Genomic DNA, 18,969 nt, shown 5'->3' with positions numbered 1-18,969 from the left:
GCCTCCTCTCTCTCTCTCTGTGTGTGTGTGTGTGTGTGTTTGTGTGTCGGATCATAGCACAAGGGCAGGACACGCGTGAACCCGTGTGCCTGCGCTCGTGCTCGCGCCCAATCCCGCACACACACACACACACACACACACACACACACACACAGACTTTACATGTAATACACATACATCAAATACTAAAAGTGTGTACATGTTATTATGAACGATCAATAGAAACCAGTATCAGATCAATCAATAAAACACAGTATACGATCAATCAATAGAAACCAGTATCAGATCAATCAATAAAACACAGTATATGATCAATCAATAGAAACCAGTATACGATCAAGAGAAACATGTATACGATCAATCAATAGAAACCAGTATACGATCAATAAAAACCAGTACGCGATCAATAAAAAACAGTATACGATCAATCAATAGAAACCAGTAGACAGACACTAGACAGTCAGTAGAAACCAGCAGACAGTCAATAGACACCAGTAGACAGTCAATAGACACCAGTAGACAGTCAATAGACACCAGTAGACACTAGATACTCAGTAGAAACCAATAGATGGTCAGTAGAAACCAGCAGACGGTCAGTAGAAACCAGTGGACACTAGACACTCAGTAGAAACCAGTGGACAGTCAATAGACAGCCAGTAGACACTAGACACTCAATAGAAACCAGTAGACAGCCAATAGACACCAGTAGACAGTCAATAGACACAAGTAGACACTAGATACTCAGTAGAAACCAATAGATGATCAGTAGAAACCAGCAGACAGTCAGTAAAAAACAGTGGACACTAGACACTCAGTAGAAACCAGTAGACACTAGACACTCAGTAGAAACCAGTGGACAGTCAATAGACAGCCAGTAGACACTAGACACTCAATAGAAACCAGAAGACAGAAGGTAGAAACCAGTAGACACTAAACACTCGGTAGAAACCAATAGACACTGGACACTCAGTAGAAACCAGTAGACACTGGACACTCAGTAGAAATCTGTAGACACTAGACACTCAGTAGAAACCAGAAGACAGAAGGTAGAAACCAGTAGACACTGGACACTCAGTAGAAACCATAAGACAGAAGGTAGAAACCAGTAGACACTAGACACTCAGTAGAAACCAGTAGACACTAGACACTCAGTAGAAACCAGAAGACACTGGACACTCAGTAGAAACCATAAGACAGAAGGTAGAAACCAGTAGACACTAGACACTCAGTAGAAACCATAAGACAGAAGGTAGAAACCAGTAGACACTGGACACTCAGTAGAAACCATAAGACAGAAGGTAGAAACCAGTAGACACTGGACACTCAGTAGAAACCAGTAGACATTCAGTAGATACCAGTAAACAGAAAGTAGAAATCAGTACACAGCCAGAAGAAACCAGTAGAAACCACTATACGATCAGTAGAAACCAGTAGACAGCCAGTACAATATATGTGATATTATTAGTAGTTTAAGAAGTAGTAGTAGTAGTAGTAGTAGTAGTAGTAAGGCAGTAGTACATGTATGAGTACAGTTGTAGTAATAGTAGTAGCAGTAGGAGTATTATAGTATTATCAGGATTATTATTATTACTTCTAATATACTAGTATGAGTAGTAATGCATGTATAAACAGTAATACTAGTAGTACTGGCATGAGTGCAGTTGTAGTAGTTGCAGTAGTAGGAGAAGGTAGTAAAAGTATTGGTAGTAGTAGCAGTGATAGTGCAGTTCTGTACTATTATTATAATATTATCGTGGTTATTACTTTTATTATTATTTATAATATATTATTATGAGTAGTAGTATATGTATAAACGGTAACAGTATTTGTTGAGGCAGCAGTACACCAGTTCATGTATGAGTACAGTTGTTGTTGTTGTTGTTGTTGTAGTATGAGAAGGTAGTAAAAGTATTGGTGTATAAACAGTAATAGTATTTATAGAGGCAGTAGTACCTGTAGGAGCACAGTTGTAGTAGCTTCAATAGTACTACTATAGTATTATCAGGATTATTATAGTACTTTAGTAATAGTATAGTAATAGTAATAGTATTTGTAGAGGCAGTAGTACATGTATGAGCTAAACTGTAGTAGCTACAGTAGTACTATTATAGTATTATGAGGATTATTATAGTAATATAGTAATAGTATAGCAATAGTAAAAGTATTTGTAGAGGCAGTTATACATGTATGATTACAGCTGTAGTAGCTGCAGTAGTACTATTATAGTATTATCAGGATTATTATAGTACTATAGTAATAGTATAGTAATAGTATTTGTAGAGGCAGTAGTACATGTATGAGTAGTTATTGTAGTAGAAGTATTTATAGTTATAATAGAGGCAGTAGAAGCATTGGTGGTAGTAGTAGAAGTTTAAGAAGTAGTGGTAATAGTAAAGTGAGAGTAGTATCAGTAGTACTAGGTGAAATACTGCAGTAGTATTGTTTGTATTTATAAACTGAGTGTAGTGTCATGTTGTGGCCTGTAGGGGGAGACAGACAGCTGTCTGTGTGATCACATGGAGGAGAAATTAATTAACTTTATTAACATTTTATTATAAACTCAACAGAACGTTGTCAACGGAAACATGACTTTATACTGAATTCACATCACAGACGCAGATTATCCCAGTAGACTGATGATAAACATGCTGCATTCAAGACATTCAGTTAAAGGAAAACATTTTCAGAAATGAAAATAGATGCAAACATTATACAGTAAACATTGTGAGGACATCTTCAGTGGTTTTTACCTCATCACTCTAAACAAGCTGCTTAAATTCCCCGTTGTTTGCATGAGGTTTGGTTACTACACAACATGTAGAGAGATTTCCTTCATCCTGCTGGAGAGCTCCGTCTCAGAGTACGGCTTTTCTCTGGAAAAATACAGAAAATACAGATGATGAGTTATCTGATAAATAAATAAATAAATAAATAAGAATGAATGAATGAATGAATGAATGAATGAAAGAATAAATAAATAAATAAATAAATACATAAAAAACACTAAATAAATAAATACATAAATAAATAAAAAAATAAAAAAATAAAACAATAAATAAAAAACTAAAATAATACATAAATAAATAAATAAATACATACATCAATAAATAAATACATAAATAAAAATAAAATAAAATAATAATAAACAAATACATAAATAAATACACAAATACATAAATAAATAAATAAATAAATAAATAAATAAATAAATAAATAAATAAATAAATAAATAAATAAAATAAAATATAATTAAATGGCTTGTTAAGATGATTGTCTTTGTTGTGTGTTCATATATGTATTACTACTAATAATAATAACTAGAAATATTAATAATATTAATTAGTAATAACAACAATATGACAATATTAATAATCTACAATCACTGATGCTACTACTATTTATAAATATATATATATTTATAAATATATAATATATATATATATTATATTATATATTATATATATATATTATATATATATATATATATCTATATATATATATATAGATATATATATATATATATAAATAAATCTAATTAAATGACTTGTTAGGATGAATATTTTTTGCAGTGTGGTGACTCACCTTCATCAGTAGCTCCACCTGGCTCTCCTCCTCCTCCTCTTCATCACAGGCTCTGCAGCAGAGACACACACACACACATTGACCAGCAGACCAACAGGACACATCCACACATGGACGGATTACAGTTTCTCTCATTCACTTTGGCTCAGTTGCATGTTTAGAGTAGTTTAGAGAAACACTGTACTCACAGAGCCTTGTAGAAACTCTTCTGGTTCTTCATGTGCTCTCTGAAGATGTTTATGGCTTTATACGTGTCCATGTGATGCTTGCGTTCCTCTATCACCTTCCTGTACCTGTCACACAGTTAGAGGACGAGATTAGCACACCACCTTTAAGTAAAGTTTTGAATGCAAGGCTTTCAACCAGCTTCTCACTGTGGTATTGGTACTTCGGAGTTCTTCTTCCACCACTGTACCACCAATGTTATGATGGTTACCTGCGTGTCCATGTGACCTCCCTCAGAGTGTCTCTATTCCACTCCTGGTAGAGGCCGACGGATTTAACATTGGACCATGCAGGCACCAGCTGGAGGCCAGAGGAGAGCAGCTCCGCGGCCAGGAAGTCACGGAGGCAGGCCCGGGCCAACAGAGCCACCAGCCAGTAGACTGGCTCCTCCAGGACCACCGAGTGGAACGACTGGAGGGAGAAGACGAGCCACGGTGGGGGAGGCGAAGCGAGGAGGCTCTGGAGGAGGAGGAGGCATGACATTCATTGAATTTATTATCTTACATTTGTTATCTTACGTTTGTAAACCTAGCCGGTGTGTGCCTCTCACCTGGTTTCTGCTGCTGTAGTGTTTCAGTGTGTCCATCAGCAGTGATCTCACGTCATCCGCTTCCTGTAAACGAACAATCAGGGCCTGCAGGACGAGACAAGATGCTGACATCACCACCACTACTCCGGTTCTGAGAAGTGAAGCCAAAGCTGAAGTGTCTTAAACCTGCATTCTCTCTAACAGCCAGCAGGGGGCGACTCCTCTGGTTGCAAAAAGAAGTCTGGTTGTATAGAAGTCTATGAGAAAATGAGCCTACTTCTCTCTTGATTTATTACCTCAGTAAACATTGTAAACATGAGTTTATGGTCTCAATCGCTAGTTTCAAGTCTTCTTCAATACAGCATGATGTTCATTTAGTAAATTATGGTCCCATTTAGAGTCAGATAGACCATAAAGCAGGGGATGCTTTAGGGCGGGGCTACCTTGTGATTGACAGGTCGCTACCACGGCGTTGTCCGGTCTGGGAGTTGTCCGTGTTTTAGTCTTTAACGTTAACTCTTTCACAGTGTGTTTTCACTGCATCAAAGCTAATTGTAACATTTTTGGTCACCTGTAAAATGACTTATCCAGCGTTCGGTTGCACTTAGCTCGACCCTCTCGTGTCACTTCTGTTTGCAAAAAAACAAGATGGTGACGGCTAAAAACCAAGATGGCGACGGCCAAAAACCAAGATGGCGACGGGCAAAAACCAAGATGGCGACAGCCAAAAACCAAGATGGCGACGGGCAAAAACCAAGATGGCGACGGCCAAAAAACAAGATGGCGATGGCCAAAAACCAAGATGGCGACGGCCAAAAACCAAGATGGCGACAGCCAAAAACCAAGATGGCGACGGGCAAAAACCAAGATGGCGACGGCCAAAAACCAAGATGGTGACGGCCAAAAAACAAGATGGCGATGGCCAAAAGCCGAGATGTTGACGGCCGAAACCAAGATGATGACAGCCAAAAACCAAGATGGTGACGGCCAAAAACCAACATGGTGACGGCCAAAAACCAACATGGTGATGGCCAAAAACCAAGATGGCGACGGCCAAAAACCAAGATAGTGACGGCCAAAAACCAAGATGGTGACGGCCAAAAACCAACATGGCGATGGCCTAAAACCAAGATGGCGACGGCCAAAAACCAAGATGGCGACGGCCAAAAACCAAGATAGTGACGGCCAAAAACCAACATGGCGATGGCCTAAAACCAAGATGGTGACGGCCAAAAACCAACATGGTAATGGCCAAAAACCAACATGGTGACGGCCAAAAACTAACATGGCGATGGCCTAAAACCAAGATGGTGACGGCCAAAAACCAACATGGTGACGGCCAAAAATCAAGATGGCGACAGCCAAAATGCTTAACTCAAGACTTCAAAATGACAGTCCACAAACCGATGGGTGACGTCACGGTGACTACGTCCACTTCTTATTGGGGCTGTCAGGATATCAGATTTTCATTACACGATTATCGTGGCCAAAGAATTTACGATAATGTTATCACAATGAAAAAATAAATGATAGGCCCCTACTGACCCACATCTACGAGATCTTATAGCGACCAATAACGCACATTTAAGTAGCTGTTACCAGTCCAATCAGGAGGAAAAAAACAAGAACTCAAAAGAGTCATGAAATACAAAATAGAAAAAAATTACAGTAAAATAAATCAGTTTTTAAAGTGTTTGAAAAAAGTGCATTTAGAAATTTCAAAAATGTCCCTTCCTGTAAGAAAAATAAAACACGACAATATGACGACATGACAATATAAACTCACAAAAAGAGAAAAAAACAACAACAAAAGTGTTGACCTCTGACCTCCAGCGTGCTGCTGACTCGGTGCAGATAGAGCGCCTCCTGCCGGATGAAGTTGGCGTAGCAGCGCTGCATCAGCTGACCAGACCGGAGCTCCTCAAGTAAGGGGGACGATCGGAGAATCACCTCCGCCAACATGTCGCTGTGACCCCACACAACGTCAAACAGACTCACGTTAGAGACGATGCCTGAGAGGAATGAAACCGACACGAAGTGACTAAATATTCAGATAACGCAATTTGTTTCATATGATACCAGACAGATCCCGCAGGTCTCAGAGGGTTAAACTGTACGGCTATAGCAACCAGTAAACTCTCACCTGGCTCGACTGGTTTCCTGTTGCGGGGGGAGTCGGTGGGACTGGAGCTGGAAATGACAAACGAGCTTAACTTAATGTTTGAGTTAAAAGATAATAACAGTGTTATTCAATAACCTATGACTGAACGGTCGAAACATTCAGACACACATTGTTAATCATTCCACACCTTTACGTTGTATTTGCATTATAAAGCGTTCACTGGTTCAACGGTTCAGCCTTCACTGGCAGTAAAGATTAATCTCTCTCGTTACTGGGATCAAATCTATCATCAACTACGACGTCGTATCAGTTCCATTCAATAATAATTATGGAGCCATGGGAGGGAGGGGTAATATTCAGAGAAAAAACTTCCATGATAAAAGTGGTACATTTTACAAGAAAACATCTTTAATATTATCTGAGATTATGAAGTCATAAATTTGCAACAAAAAACTCAGAAATTATCTGAGATTGAAGTGGTAAATTAACAAGAAAAAAACTCACAAATTTACGAGAACAAAAATTGAATATTATCTGAGATAATGAAGTCATAGATTTGCAAGAAAAAACTCTAATATTCTCTGAGATTAAAGTGGTAAATATAAAAGAAAAAAAAATAACTTGGACATTATCTGAGATTTTAAGCAATAAATTTGCAAGAAAAAAAAATCAGAAATTCTCTGAGATTAAAGTGGTAAATTTACGAGAAAAAAAAAATCTAAAATGTACGGAAATAAATCTTTAATATTTTCTGAGATTATGAAGTCATAAAATTTGCAAGAAAAAACTCAGAAATTCTTTGAGATAAGGTGGTAAAATAACAAGAAAAAACTCAGAAATTCTTTGAGAATAAAGTGGTAAATTTACAAAAAAACAAACTTGGAAAAAACAAAAAAAATCTTTAATATTCTCTGAGATTAAAGTGGTAAATTAACAAAAAAAAAAAATTTGGATATTCTGAGATTAAAGTGGTAAATTTACGAGAAAAAATAAAATCTGAATATTGACTGAGATGAAAGTCACGAATCTGTGTCCGCGGTGTGATGAGGTTCATATGACTTTGCAAAGTGAAGAAGTGAAAAAAAACCCGCAATTCTCCAGATTTTTTTCTCGTAAATTCTGAGTTTTTTTCCTCAGAATATTAACCCCCTCTTCCGGCTGTGTAATTATTACTCATTTATCCTACAATGGCCCTAATATGCCGTCAAAATCCACAGATAAGATGTAGATGTATAGCCTACCTGGCTGTGGTGGAGCAGATGTAGAACCTGAGCTCTCCACAGGGGGCGCTGTGCAGCTCTCCACCTGAACACAACATACACACATTACTGTTTTAAAGTAATCAAGTATCATGCAATACAAACAACAAATCATATAGTTAACTGAATTAGAATTATGCATCCAAAACTGTTAATATACTATAATAATCCATCTATTCATTGCATGTGAGGTTGTTTTGTTTTGTTTACTTTTTGGTGAAATTACCAAGCAAGCCCCGCCCCCTCCTGCCTTTCCCTGCGTCTGATTGGTCCAACCACTGATCCTGAAGGCGGAGTCATCGCTCCAAAACCAGGAGCCCTTCTTCAGAGAGGAGAAACAGACAGGTGCATTCTTTTATTGTACTGCAAACAAAACACACAAAGAGCTCAGTTTGGTTATAAATTAAACCACCCAACGGTTCATACAAGTACAGATCATATGTCAAATCATTTCTCATGTTTCCAGCTGCTCAAATGAGAAGATTTATTTAATGTTAATAATGTTAATGTATTTGTAATAATGTTAATGTATTAGTAATAACATTAGAATGTTAAAGGGACTGTTTGTAACTTCTTACACGTATAAATCTACTGGGTCGGTGTCCCATGCGCGCTCGCGTGTGGCTACGCTGTTCAGATCGCTCCTCTGCCTGCTTGCTTTCACTCACACACTGCGCGCTCTTTCGCTCCACTCTCACATGCATGCTGCTCACTCCACACTGCAGAAGAGTTAGTTTAGCTCTGAGAATATCTAGTGAATGTACAGTGGACGTTTGTGCAGAAATAACTGCTGCAGCTCCTCCAGACCAACAGAGGTTTCCCGTGTCTTGTGAAGTGACGGGGCTCCGCAGAGAGAAACGTTATCGTCTCCGACCAAAACTCCGGCGTCTCCCCCGTTCCCTCCGGTCGCGGTCGGGAGGCTGAGGCAGGAAAAGCCAACACTAGGATCAGCATTGATTCATGGAGAGACCTTGGTCTGGTCAGCTAACATTACTGCCAAGCAGCTGAAATATAGAGTGATATTGTGCTTTTAGCTGACGTGTGTCGCCTCACTGTGTTGAGCGATGCTCGTTCAGGTATATGTAGAGCGAGCACAAGCGCCAGCAACAGGAGGCTGACTTTAGTTGACTTAATGGCCACAGGTGTCGCTGTTAACAAGACATTCTGATTCTTACAAACAGTCCCTTTAAGTGATTTTACTGATACGTACTTTTACTGAAGGAGCATTTTCAATGCAGAACTTTTAAAGTATCTCATACTTCCTCCACCACTAGACACACTTACAGTAAACTACATGTGTTCGCGTGACCTCCCTGTTTCCAGATCTCATTATCAAATCCTTACAGCTTTAATTATAGTTATACCTGTTGTGCCTTGAATCCACCGAGCCACACAGGGATGTGTGTGTTTGCTAGCTGATGGACAAACTGCCTCTCCTCTGGTGTGTGAAGCGACGCCAGGTTACCTCCCTCCTGAGAGCACAAAGACTAACACACACACACACACACACACACACACACACATTAAACCATATTTCAATCTTTATGTGTTATGAATTAATGTGTTTTATTTTCATTTTACATTAGCGTCGGTCCAGGAGCTCCACACGGGGTAGAAAGAGAAGCATCTCTGCCCAAACAGGAGCCACCGAGGTGGGCATGGAGAGGCCTGCTCTGTCCCTACTGACACATTATTAAATTATGAGAATTAAAATTATTAAAGTCTGACTTATGGCATGTTGATGGAGTTTCCATCTGATTGTTTTTTCCTACCTGAAGTTGACAGTGAGGCAGACGTCTCAGTCAGGAGGACAGCCAACAGGAGCGGAGCCAACACCCACGCCATTATCTACCTGGAACACAAACATAAATATACATCATTGATCAAAAAATATCCTGCTTGAGACGCCGTCCTTTTTAAAGCAATCTTTCCCAAAGACTTCCACCTTATCCTGGGGTCTTGAAACCTCATCCACCAGGAAGACTTGGTCCAACCAGGTCAATGAACAAAAGGTATTCTACGCATACTTATCCTGGATCCTCCCTATTCACATTATATTGGAACAAAGTAAATACAACAAGATCACTATCTGTTGTGTGGGTGTTCCTATAAGAACACTGGCTGGGATTAGATATACTGTTAAGGAAGATATATAAACAATTTCTTATTTTGAACAAGCAGCTTAACTTCAAACCTCATTTTTTTTATTGTTAATATCACAGATTTAATTATGCTATGTTCCGTATGACGGAGTATTAGGGCCACATTGAGGAAAAAAAATAAATCTGAGATTTTGAGAATAAAGTCTGAATATTACGAGAAAGAAAGTCGTAATATTACGAGAATAAAGTCAGAAGTTTACGAAAAAAAAGTCGTATTATTATGAGAATAAAGTCGTAATATTACGAGAATAAAAGTGGTAATATTATGAGAATAAAGTCATAAGTTTACGAAAAAAAAGTCGTATTATTATGAGAATAAAGTCGTAATATTACGAGAATAAAAGTGGTAATATTATGAGAATAAAGTCATAAGTTTACGAAAAAAAAGTCGTATTATTATGAGAATAAAGTCGTAATATTACGAGAATAAAAGTGGTAATATTATGAGAATAAAGTCATAAGTTTACAAGAAAAAAAGTCGTATTATTATGAGAATAAAGTCGTAATATTACGAGAATAAAAGTGGTAATATTATGAGAATAAAGTCGTAAGTTTACGAGAAAAAAAGTTGTATTATTACGAGAATAAAGTCATAAGTTTACGAGAATAAAAGTGGTAATATTACGAGAATAAAGTCATAAGTTTACGAAAAAAAAGTCGTAATATTACGAGAATAAAGTCAGAAGTTTACGAAATAAAGTCGGAATATTACGAGAAAAAAGTCATAATATTATAAAGTAGTAATTTGATGTGTTATTTTCTTTTTTTCTCGTAAAGTTATGACTTTATTCTGTAAATCTCAGATGTTTTTTTCCCTCAATGTGGCCCTAATACTCCGTAGTACATTATCTCTTTGTCCCTCACTGCATTAGACTTATATTCTATATACTTAGACTATAAACTGTGTTACCTTCATCACAATGATCACATGTTTTAAGGCTCCAGACAGATTTTTGTTTTTCTTTTTACCTAAAATCTCTCTTTTGATAGTAACGGTTGCTTCGTAATTTATTTGTCTCTCGAAGAACATTATGACTGTACTAGTAAACACAGTTTTTTCCACTGGCACTGTTGGCCATGCCGAGTCAAAACACGTTAATAGTTTTAACGCCTTAGGTCTTTAGGGCGAGATGTCAGGTCAGTTAATGTCAAATTAATCTGCAGGTTCTCAGCTTTCAGATGATGTACGCCACTTCTACGTCTTATATTTAAATATTTGATTTTTGATATCATAATTGACTTCATATACAATCCCGAAACATCAAAACTAAACATAAGTTTAAAGGCAGAAACCTACCCGTCTGCTCTGTTTGCACTGGTCCCGAGTCTGAACCTTTGCACCGCGGAAGAGGCCACAATATGTTCTCGTAAAAAAATAAATCAATAGAACGTAGTGGCTGAAGATGCTGCTGGCTCGGGATTACAACTCTGAACTGAGTATCAGGGATCACCAGAGTGTGAACGCATTAACATTACATCCTTCATGTCCATATGTGCAAATAGCCAGCTATGCAAATATGCAACTGATTAAACGGTTGCGTGACGATCGTGTGTGTCTCAGTGACAGCTGACAGTCTTTACAGGACCGTTTCAGAGGCGAGTTTGACGACGTTTTTGTTTAAACACCATGAAAAAAAACCCAGTAGGACTGGATTTGTTTCTTACACTTCCCGAGGAAGTCATACCTCTGATGTTTACCGTTAGTAAACGCCCAAAAATCTGTTTAGAAATCACAACTGCAGAACTTGCCTGAGAATCGTCACGTTTTTTAAAGATTTCTTCAGTATCAAAGTACTGCAGTGATAGTAGTCGGTACGTGCACGGGTACGATGCAAACAGGAGCTGCTGAAGGTTCATTTTTCACACTTTTAACTGTTTCTATTTGCCAAAATGTAAATAAATAAAGGCTTTTAAAGCAACCTGCGGCTCTTTAGCCCCTCTCCAGAGGCTCCCTGTGGATTTATAAAATAATTTGTGGAAATGAATAATAAATGTTTACATTTTCGTTTTTGTTTATCATTGTTGTAGGTCTATGGTACGACGGAGTATTAGGAACACATTGAGGTAAAAATTTTTGAGAATAAAGTCATAATATAACGAGAATAAAGTCAGAGGTTTACGAGAAAAATGTCGTAATATTATGAGAATAAAATCATAATATTATAAAGTAGCAATTTTACGTGTTATTTTCTCGTAAAGTTATGACTTTATTCTCATAATATTACGACTTTTTTCTCGTAAAATTATGACTTTATTCGCGTAATGTTACGACTTCTTTTCTTGTAAAGTTATGAATTTATTCTCGTAAAATTACGACTTTTTTTCTCGTAAAGTTATGACTTTATTCTCGTAATATTACGACTGTTTTTCTCAATAAGTTATGACTTTATTCTCGTAATATTACGACTTTTTTCCCGTAAAATTATGACTTTATTATCGTAATATTATGCCTTTTTTTCTCGTAAAATTATGACTATTCTGGTAATATAACAACTTTTTTTCTCGTAAAGTTATGACTTTATTCTCGTAATATTATGACTTTTTTTCTTGTAAAGTTATGATTTTATTCGTGTAATGTTACGACTTCTTTTCTCATAAAGTTATGACTTTATTCGTGTAATATTACGACTTTTTTTCTCAATAAGTTATGACTTTATTCTCGTTATATTACGACTTTTTTTCTCGTAAATTTACAACTTTATTCTCATAATATTCTGACTTTATTCTGTAAATCTCAGATGTTTTTTCCCTCAATGTGGCCCTAATACTCCGTAGTACATTGTCTCTTTGGCCCTCACTGCATTAGACTTATATACTATATACTTAGACTATAAACTGTTTCCTTCATCACAATGATCACATGTTTTGCGGCTCCAGATAGATTTTTTTTCTCTTTCTTTTTGCCTAAAATGGCTCTTTTGATAGTAAAGGTTGCTGACCCCTGGGATTGGTTCGTATCAGTTCGATCGGTTGGTACTGATGGATTACAACAACCAGTAAACTCTCACCTGGCTCAGCTGGATTCCTGTTACTGTCAGTGGAACTGGAGCTGGAGATGACAAACAAGCAGAACATAAAGGTCCCATATGGTGCTCATTTCCAGGTTCATACTTGTATTTTAAGTTTCTACTAGAACAAGTTTACATGCTTTAATGCTATTTTGGTAAAATTATTAAAAAAAAGAGCAGAAATTAGAGAAATTAAACAATCTAATAATGTCAGAGACAGTTATCTACCTGGTATCACACCAAAGCGTGTAACTGACCCGTCGGTTCACCAGAGGAAATAGCAGGTCGGTGTTATGTTTCGCCTCGCTGAGACGTGAATATGACACGAGTGAATGAAGGTGCATAAACCAGCAGGCATAGTGGCCTCAACTATAGGGAGGATTTGAATAAACAAAGCGGGGGGTCCTCTCCCGGAAAAAAAAATGCGAGCTTCGGAGACTTTGTTTACTGCATTCTGAGACTTTTAAAGAATGAAAATAACAAAAATATTAAGTACACTGCAACAGCATTTTTTATGTTAAATAGTCCTACTTTTAATTTTACTTTTAATTCTCAGGAAGGAAAACGGAATAATGACACATGACAAGCCAAAAGCGTTCTTATTAGGGCTGTCAAACTCAACGCAAATTAGTTTTAACGCCACTAATTTTCTTTAACACATTAATCAAACTTGTGATTTTTAGGTTGTAGGGGGCTCAGTTTTAAAGCTAACTTTTTAGTTTTTCAATCAAATTGAATGTAATTCCACTGTGCCTAGAAGCACACTGGACTATAATCCAACGCGTTTATCCTGGGAATGCTGATTCAGCATTCTCAGTATTGTTCTTCTCAGGTTTATTCAACTTCTTCAACTATTTCAACTATTTCTTCCGTACGTTTTTTGACCTTGAACTAGTCGTGCATACTTTCAGCTACAGAAACCGTTCAACTATCAAAATATTCAGCTCTTTAAGGACATTAGTGCTATGACTTAAAATATTAAATATCAATTATATTAAAATATTAAGCTTTTTCCACATTTGTTTTACAACGTAACTCAATGGAGAAAATCTTCAAATCCTCTTAAACCTACTCCACTTTGAAATGCTACTGCTTCCGCATACTTTCAGCTACAGACTTCATTTAAACTTTAAACGGGTTGCAAGTCTTTGAACTATTAAGCTATGATTCAGCTTTTTAATAACTTTAATAGTTTTTCATTTATCACAGTTTACGTTTTAATAAATTTTCAGACCATTTCAGATTTTATAATGGGTGTGTATTTGGTGGGTCATTAAGGACTAGAGTGCGTGACATCATCGTTAGAGTGCGGGAAAGCTTTGAAATCTTTTGAAAATTGTACGAACAAATTGCTCCCTAGCCCACAATTGTCACTCTGCATAGATCATTTTTTCATCAAATTGTAGGAAATTTTGTGCCAATCGCAGTCATGTAGCTATGGTATCAGTCGGACTTACACATTTGTCTCTAGGGTCCCAGAAGTGAGAGTAAATCCAACAAGCCGCTCCATAGAGAGCAATGTTAAATCAGACGGGAAATGTCTGACAGAAAGTTGACAATGGCACTTTTCTAACCTGCTCCCATGATCCCATTTTTGACTCCACACACAAAAAAAACAACATCAATGCGTTCGGCAGAGACGCTTCTCTCTGATGATGACATTATTTTGCCCATTGGACTTACGGTCATGTTCTGATAATTTTTTATATCTTATAAATTGGGTTGATAATAATATATCAGTCACAAGAGACGTTTTTACTGCACAATAAGTGTAAGATCAGATCCTTTACTTGAGTAAAAGTACAAATCAAAATACTCTGTTACAAGCTTATATTGTATGATTATTAATGTGGAAAATAACCAGTAACTATAAATGTAGTGGAGTAAAAAAAAGTGCAGGATGTCCTTCTGAAATTTAGTGGAATAGAAGTATAAAGTAGCACGAGTGGAAAGTAACTAAGTACATTTAATCAAGTACAGTTTTGAGGTACTTTACTTGATAATACTTCTTCAGTATTAAAGTACTGCAGTGATAGTAGTCGGTAAGCGCACAGGTTTGATTCAAACAGGAGCTGCTGAAGGTTAATCCGGCATACTTTTAATTGTGTCTATTTGCCAAAATGTAAACAAATAAGGCTTTAAAATAGGGGGCTCACCCGGGATTCGCCTAAAAAGCAATTTAAGTGCATTTGCTGAGAATACACCATCTTTAGTAGGATTTTGAGTATTTTCTTTTTTACATTGCAGTTTTGTTACTTTTAGTTAAGTAAAATAATCTGAGTACTACTTCAACCACTGCAAAATGGAAATACTCAAGAACAAGTACCTCAAATCTGTACAGTACAGCTACTGTGCTATCAATCACTCATAAAAGCCTCCCTGGAGAAGTTATAATTGTTGACAAAAACATTAATAAACATTTAAAAAATGTCCTTATATCTGCTCATTATAATGCATTAAAATGTTTAAATACTGCTTATTAATGATATATATAAATGTATATATATACTCGCTGTGCTCACCCACCTGTATATCAGATAGAGGTCTTCTTCTTCCAGTGGAGTGGTGAGTTTCTCTGGGTGGAAGCAGCTCTGAATGATTTGCATACACTGATAAAACTCTTCCACTCTTTGCTGAACAAACAACATATCAACAGTGATAAAAATGTTCTTTCTCTTTTTACTACACATGAGGTGGGAGGGGACTTACAGTATGTATTATGTCACACAAATCATGTCATGGAGGACGCGAGTCAAGTTTGGCGACATTCTGGTGCTCTGACAGATGAGAGTTAAACCCCCGGCGGTTAATTATGGGTAGACAAAGGGAGGGGAGGGGAGGGAGGTGAGAAGAGCTGCAGCTGGGGAGGGAGGTGAAAAGAAATAGGAGAAAAGTTTAAGGAGATCCTGGAGGGAGGCGGCTACAGCTGGTGGAGATCCTGTTGGTGTTAGTGTGAGGCCGAGGTCCTAATCCTGTAGAAATACCCCGACTAGAACAGAGTCCTTACTGCTAAACATGGTGTCACATAGCAGGAGACGGGGATAAAGTTGGTCGGATGTCATAAAAAAGGCGTCGTTAAATTATTTGTTTTGTCCGACCAACAGTCCAAAGTCCAAAGATATCATATTTATGCTTAAAAACGACCATTAAAGCCATTGATCAAAGGGACCCCCTTTTGAAAATGTCCATACAAGTTTTTTCCTCGCCAAATTTTAGCGCACGTTTGGAACATTATCTAGCCTCCTCCAAGAAAAGCTAGTATGACATAGTTGATACCGATGGATTCATCAGCTTTTTTTAGTTTTATAGGTTACCAGTATCTTCCATCTAGCTTTAAAACTGAGCCCGCTACGATCTAAAAATTGCGAAATCGCAAGTTGCGTTAAAAAAAAGTTAGTGGCATTGGAACGAAATTGCGTTATCTCTTTTTTCTTGTAAAGTTACGACTTTATTCTCGTAATATTATGACTTTATTCTCGAAATCTCAGATTTCTTTTTTCTTCAATGTGGCCCTAATACTGTGTCATAGTAAAGGCCTTTATAGTATAGTACAGATGATTTGTTTTTGGGCCAAAAAATATATAAAAATAAAATAAAAAGGAAGCAACCGTGGCATATTTTAGCTTCCATACACAGACAAAATCAATCATGTAATGTGTTTAGGGATCTGACCTGCAGCTCTACATATTCTGGTTCTATACGTCCCCCCTCTCCCTCCATATCCTGGACCCTGAGACCCCCCCAAACCTCACACACTTTAATCTCACACAGGATTCATCAGCGAACGCTCAAGAAGAAGAAGAAGAAGAAGATTGACGAGGTAAGGATGCTCACTCTGACTCCCCGCTGCTGCACCATTCATTCATTTATAAACTCTTTATTTAGAGGATTTTTATTGTTTGTTTATTAATAAATTGATCTCAACCACACACCTGTAAGGTTCCGTGACGGGTCGCGATGCTATCTCGGTGATAACATCTATTCAAACACAGACAGATATGCAAATGCTCTACCTAATACCTCGGTGGTAGTTCATGTTACAGTCGGTGCCTCCAGGACATCTTGCAATGATCACTCACACGCAGACTCACAAAGTGAAAACAATACCAGCCACAACAAAACAAACAAACATATTATCTTTATAAGTATAAGTACAGTAAAATGTTCCCTGTCAGAGTTTTCCTATTATATCTCATGTTTGGATAGTTTAATCTACAGCAATGCATCATATTCTATAAGATCATCATGTTTGAATAGCGTCTCTGTAAACGTACCTGGTGTTTCATCTGGTGTGGTAATGACTTCAACATCTCTAAACAACACACCTACTCCTGACATGTCGGCTACAGAACAAGTTAGTTTACTTTGTCTCTTGTTCACTGGAGTCATGATAATGAGTGATGACAAGTTAGGCTGCACTCACAGCAGACGAGGTTCAAAATATATGTAAAAAAAGGGTAATTGGTTGAAATGAATCAATATCAAATCTCAGTATCATTTATAAAATATTCTTTCTCTCTTTCTTCTTTGGAAAAAAAAATCCATTTTAAAAAGGCAACACCACCTAAAATAAGAATTCAAATATGTTATTTCCACGGCCGAGGAAAGTTCAGTCAATATCAGGGCTGTCAAAGTTAATAATACGATAATAAACGTGTTAATGCAAATTAGTTTTGATGCCACTAATTTCTTTAATGCATTAACTAGGGATGTTAATAATTAACCGTGTAACCGCAGTTACAGTTTATAATAGGAGTTAACCAGAGACGTACATGTCATAAAAGTGCTTCCACGACAGAAACCGTAACTCCTATCGCTTAGATTGTTCATGAGACCAGTTAGGGGTCTCTGAAGAACAAATGGTGCAAAATTCGGGTGTGTAGTGTCAAAAATGTGACCTCGGCGGCAGTTTCGAAAAGTAGTAACTTTTTTCTCTGAGCCAAAAAATTCTGTGAAATTTAATATGGGCCACTATGGGAGCTTAGCCTGGAGTTGCTGTCACGTTCAGGCATGTGTCGCCAAATGTGTAAGTCCGACTGATTCCACAGCTACGTGACTGCGACCGGCACAAAAATACCTACGTTTTGATGTATTAATTGTGTATAAGGAGTGGACGTTGTGGGCTAAGGAGCAATTTGTTCGGATCATTTTCAAAAGATTTTTAAGCTGTGCTCCACTCTAGCGATGATGTCACGTGCTCTAGCCCTTAACGAACCCACGCAATACACACCCATGATAAAATCTGAAACGGTCTGAAAATTTTACAAAACGTAAATTGCGATTTCGTGAAAACCGTGCCAGCTATCAAAAAATTTCCATTTGGCCAAATAAAGTCCAAAGTCTCGTGACCTGTTTAAACTTTTAATCATGCTTCTATGATAAAGTATTGCCTGAAGATAGTGTGTATGGCCCCAAATGATTGGCTAATGTGAATCAGCTGTCTAGTAGCAATCAAACGTTGCCGTGGCGATGGCCACTGCACCCTCAATGAGACAGTTTATAATAGGAGTTAACCAGAGACATACATGTCATAAAAGTGTCTCTCAGACAAAAACCATGAATCCAATAGGCAAAATAATGTCATCATCAGAGAAAAGCGTCTCTGCCGAACGCATTGATGTTTGTTTTTTTTGTGTGTGGAGTCAAAAATTGTATCATGGGAGCAGGTTAGAAAAGTGCCATTGTCAACTTTCTGTCAGACATTTCCCGTCTGATTTAACATTGCTCTCTATGGAGCGGCTTGTTGGATTTACTCTCACTTCTGGGACCCTAGAGACAAATGTGCAAGTCCGACTGATTCCATAGCTACATGACTGCGACTGGCACAAAATTTCCTACAATTTGCTGAAAAAAATGATCTATTAAGAGTGAAAATTGTGGGCTAGGGAGCAATTTGTTCGGAACATTTTCAAAAGATTTCAAAGCTTTCCCGCACTCTAACGATGATGTCACACACTCTAGTCATTAACGACCCACCAAATACACACCCATTATAAAATCTGAAATGGTCTGAAAATTTCATAAAACGTAAACTGCGATAAATGAAAAACTATTAAAGTTATCAAAAAGCTGAATCATAGCT

General features: G+C 37.4%; 1 protein-coding gene across 3 annotated transcripts; it reads right to left on the bottom strand.

Annotated features, from left to right (window-relative positions):
• Window positions 1-2,339: 2,339 nt before the first annotated feature.
• On the bottom strand, window positions 2,340-17,174 carry LOC119481847. 3 transcript variants are annotated; one of them, XM_037759139.1, is made up of 15 exons: window positions 17,162-17,174; window positions 15,414-15,520; window positions 12,888-12,928; window positions 9,490-9,569; window positions 9,299-9,399; window positions 9,082-9,204; window positions 7,928-8,036; window positions 7,700-7,763; window positions 6,480-6,526; window positions 6,164-6,348; window positions 4,358-4,441; window positions 4,019-4,266; window positions 3,771-3,875; window positions 3,583-3,634; window positions 2,340-2,873 (listed from the first exon to the last, which is right to left on the bottom strand). In XM_037759139.1, exons 4-15 carry the CDS (start codon window positions 9,560-9,562, stop codon window positions 2,856-2,858), a joined length of 1,209 nt encoding a protein of 402 aa, XP_037615067.1. In that variant the 5' UTR covers window positions 9,563-9,569; window positions 12,888-12,928; window positions 15,414-15,520; window positions 17,162-17,174; the 3' UTR covers window positions 2,340-2,855. The 3 variants fall into 3 exon arrangements, with proteins under 3 accessions (XP_037615067.1, XP_037615064.1, XP_037615066.1); XM_037759136.1 differs by having other exon boundaries at window positions 2,343-2,873; window positions 7,928-8,039; XM_037759138.1 differs by having other exon boundaries at window positions 2,344-2,873; window positions 7,928-8,039; window positions 9,299-9,396.
• Window positions 17,175-18,969: the final 1,795 nt, after the last annotated feature.

Source organism: Sebastes umbrosus, chromosome 22, assembly GCF_015220745.1.
Source record: "Sebastes umbrosus isolate fSebUmb1 chromosome 22, fSebUmb1.pri, whole genome shotgun sequence".
Classification (NCBI taxonomy): Eukaryota; Metazoa; Chordata; class Actinopteri; order Perciformes; family Sebastidae; genus Sebastes; species Sebastes umbrosus.
This window is presented reverse-complemented; position numbering and strand designations above follow the sequence as displayed.

What these genes read in the sequence shown, in the direction of transcription:
- LOC119481847 (XM_037759136.1), bottom strand. Translation starts at nt 9,562, where the DNA reads ATGGCGTGGGTGTTGGCTCCGCTCCTGTTGGCTGTCCTCCTGACTGAG. An exon ending in TGCCTCACTGTCAACTTCAG is followed by an intron (nt 9,400 to 9,489) that starts GTAGGAAAAAAC and finishes ATAATGTGTCAG; the next exon opens with TAGGGACAGAGCAGGCCTCT. An exon ending in ATCTGCTCCACCACAGCCAG is followed by an intron (nt 6,527 to 7,699) that starts GTAGGCTATACA and finishes TGTCATTTCCAG; the next exon opens with CTCCAGTCCCACCGACTCCC.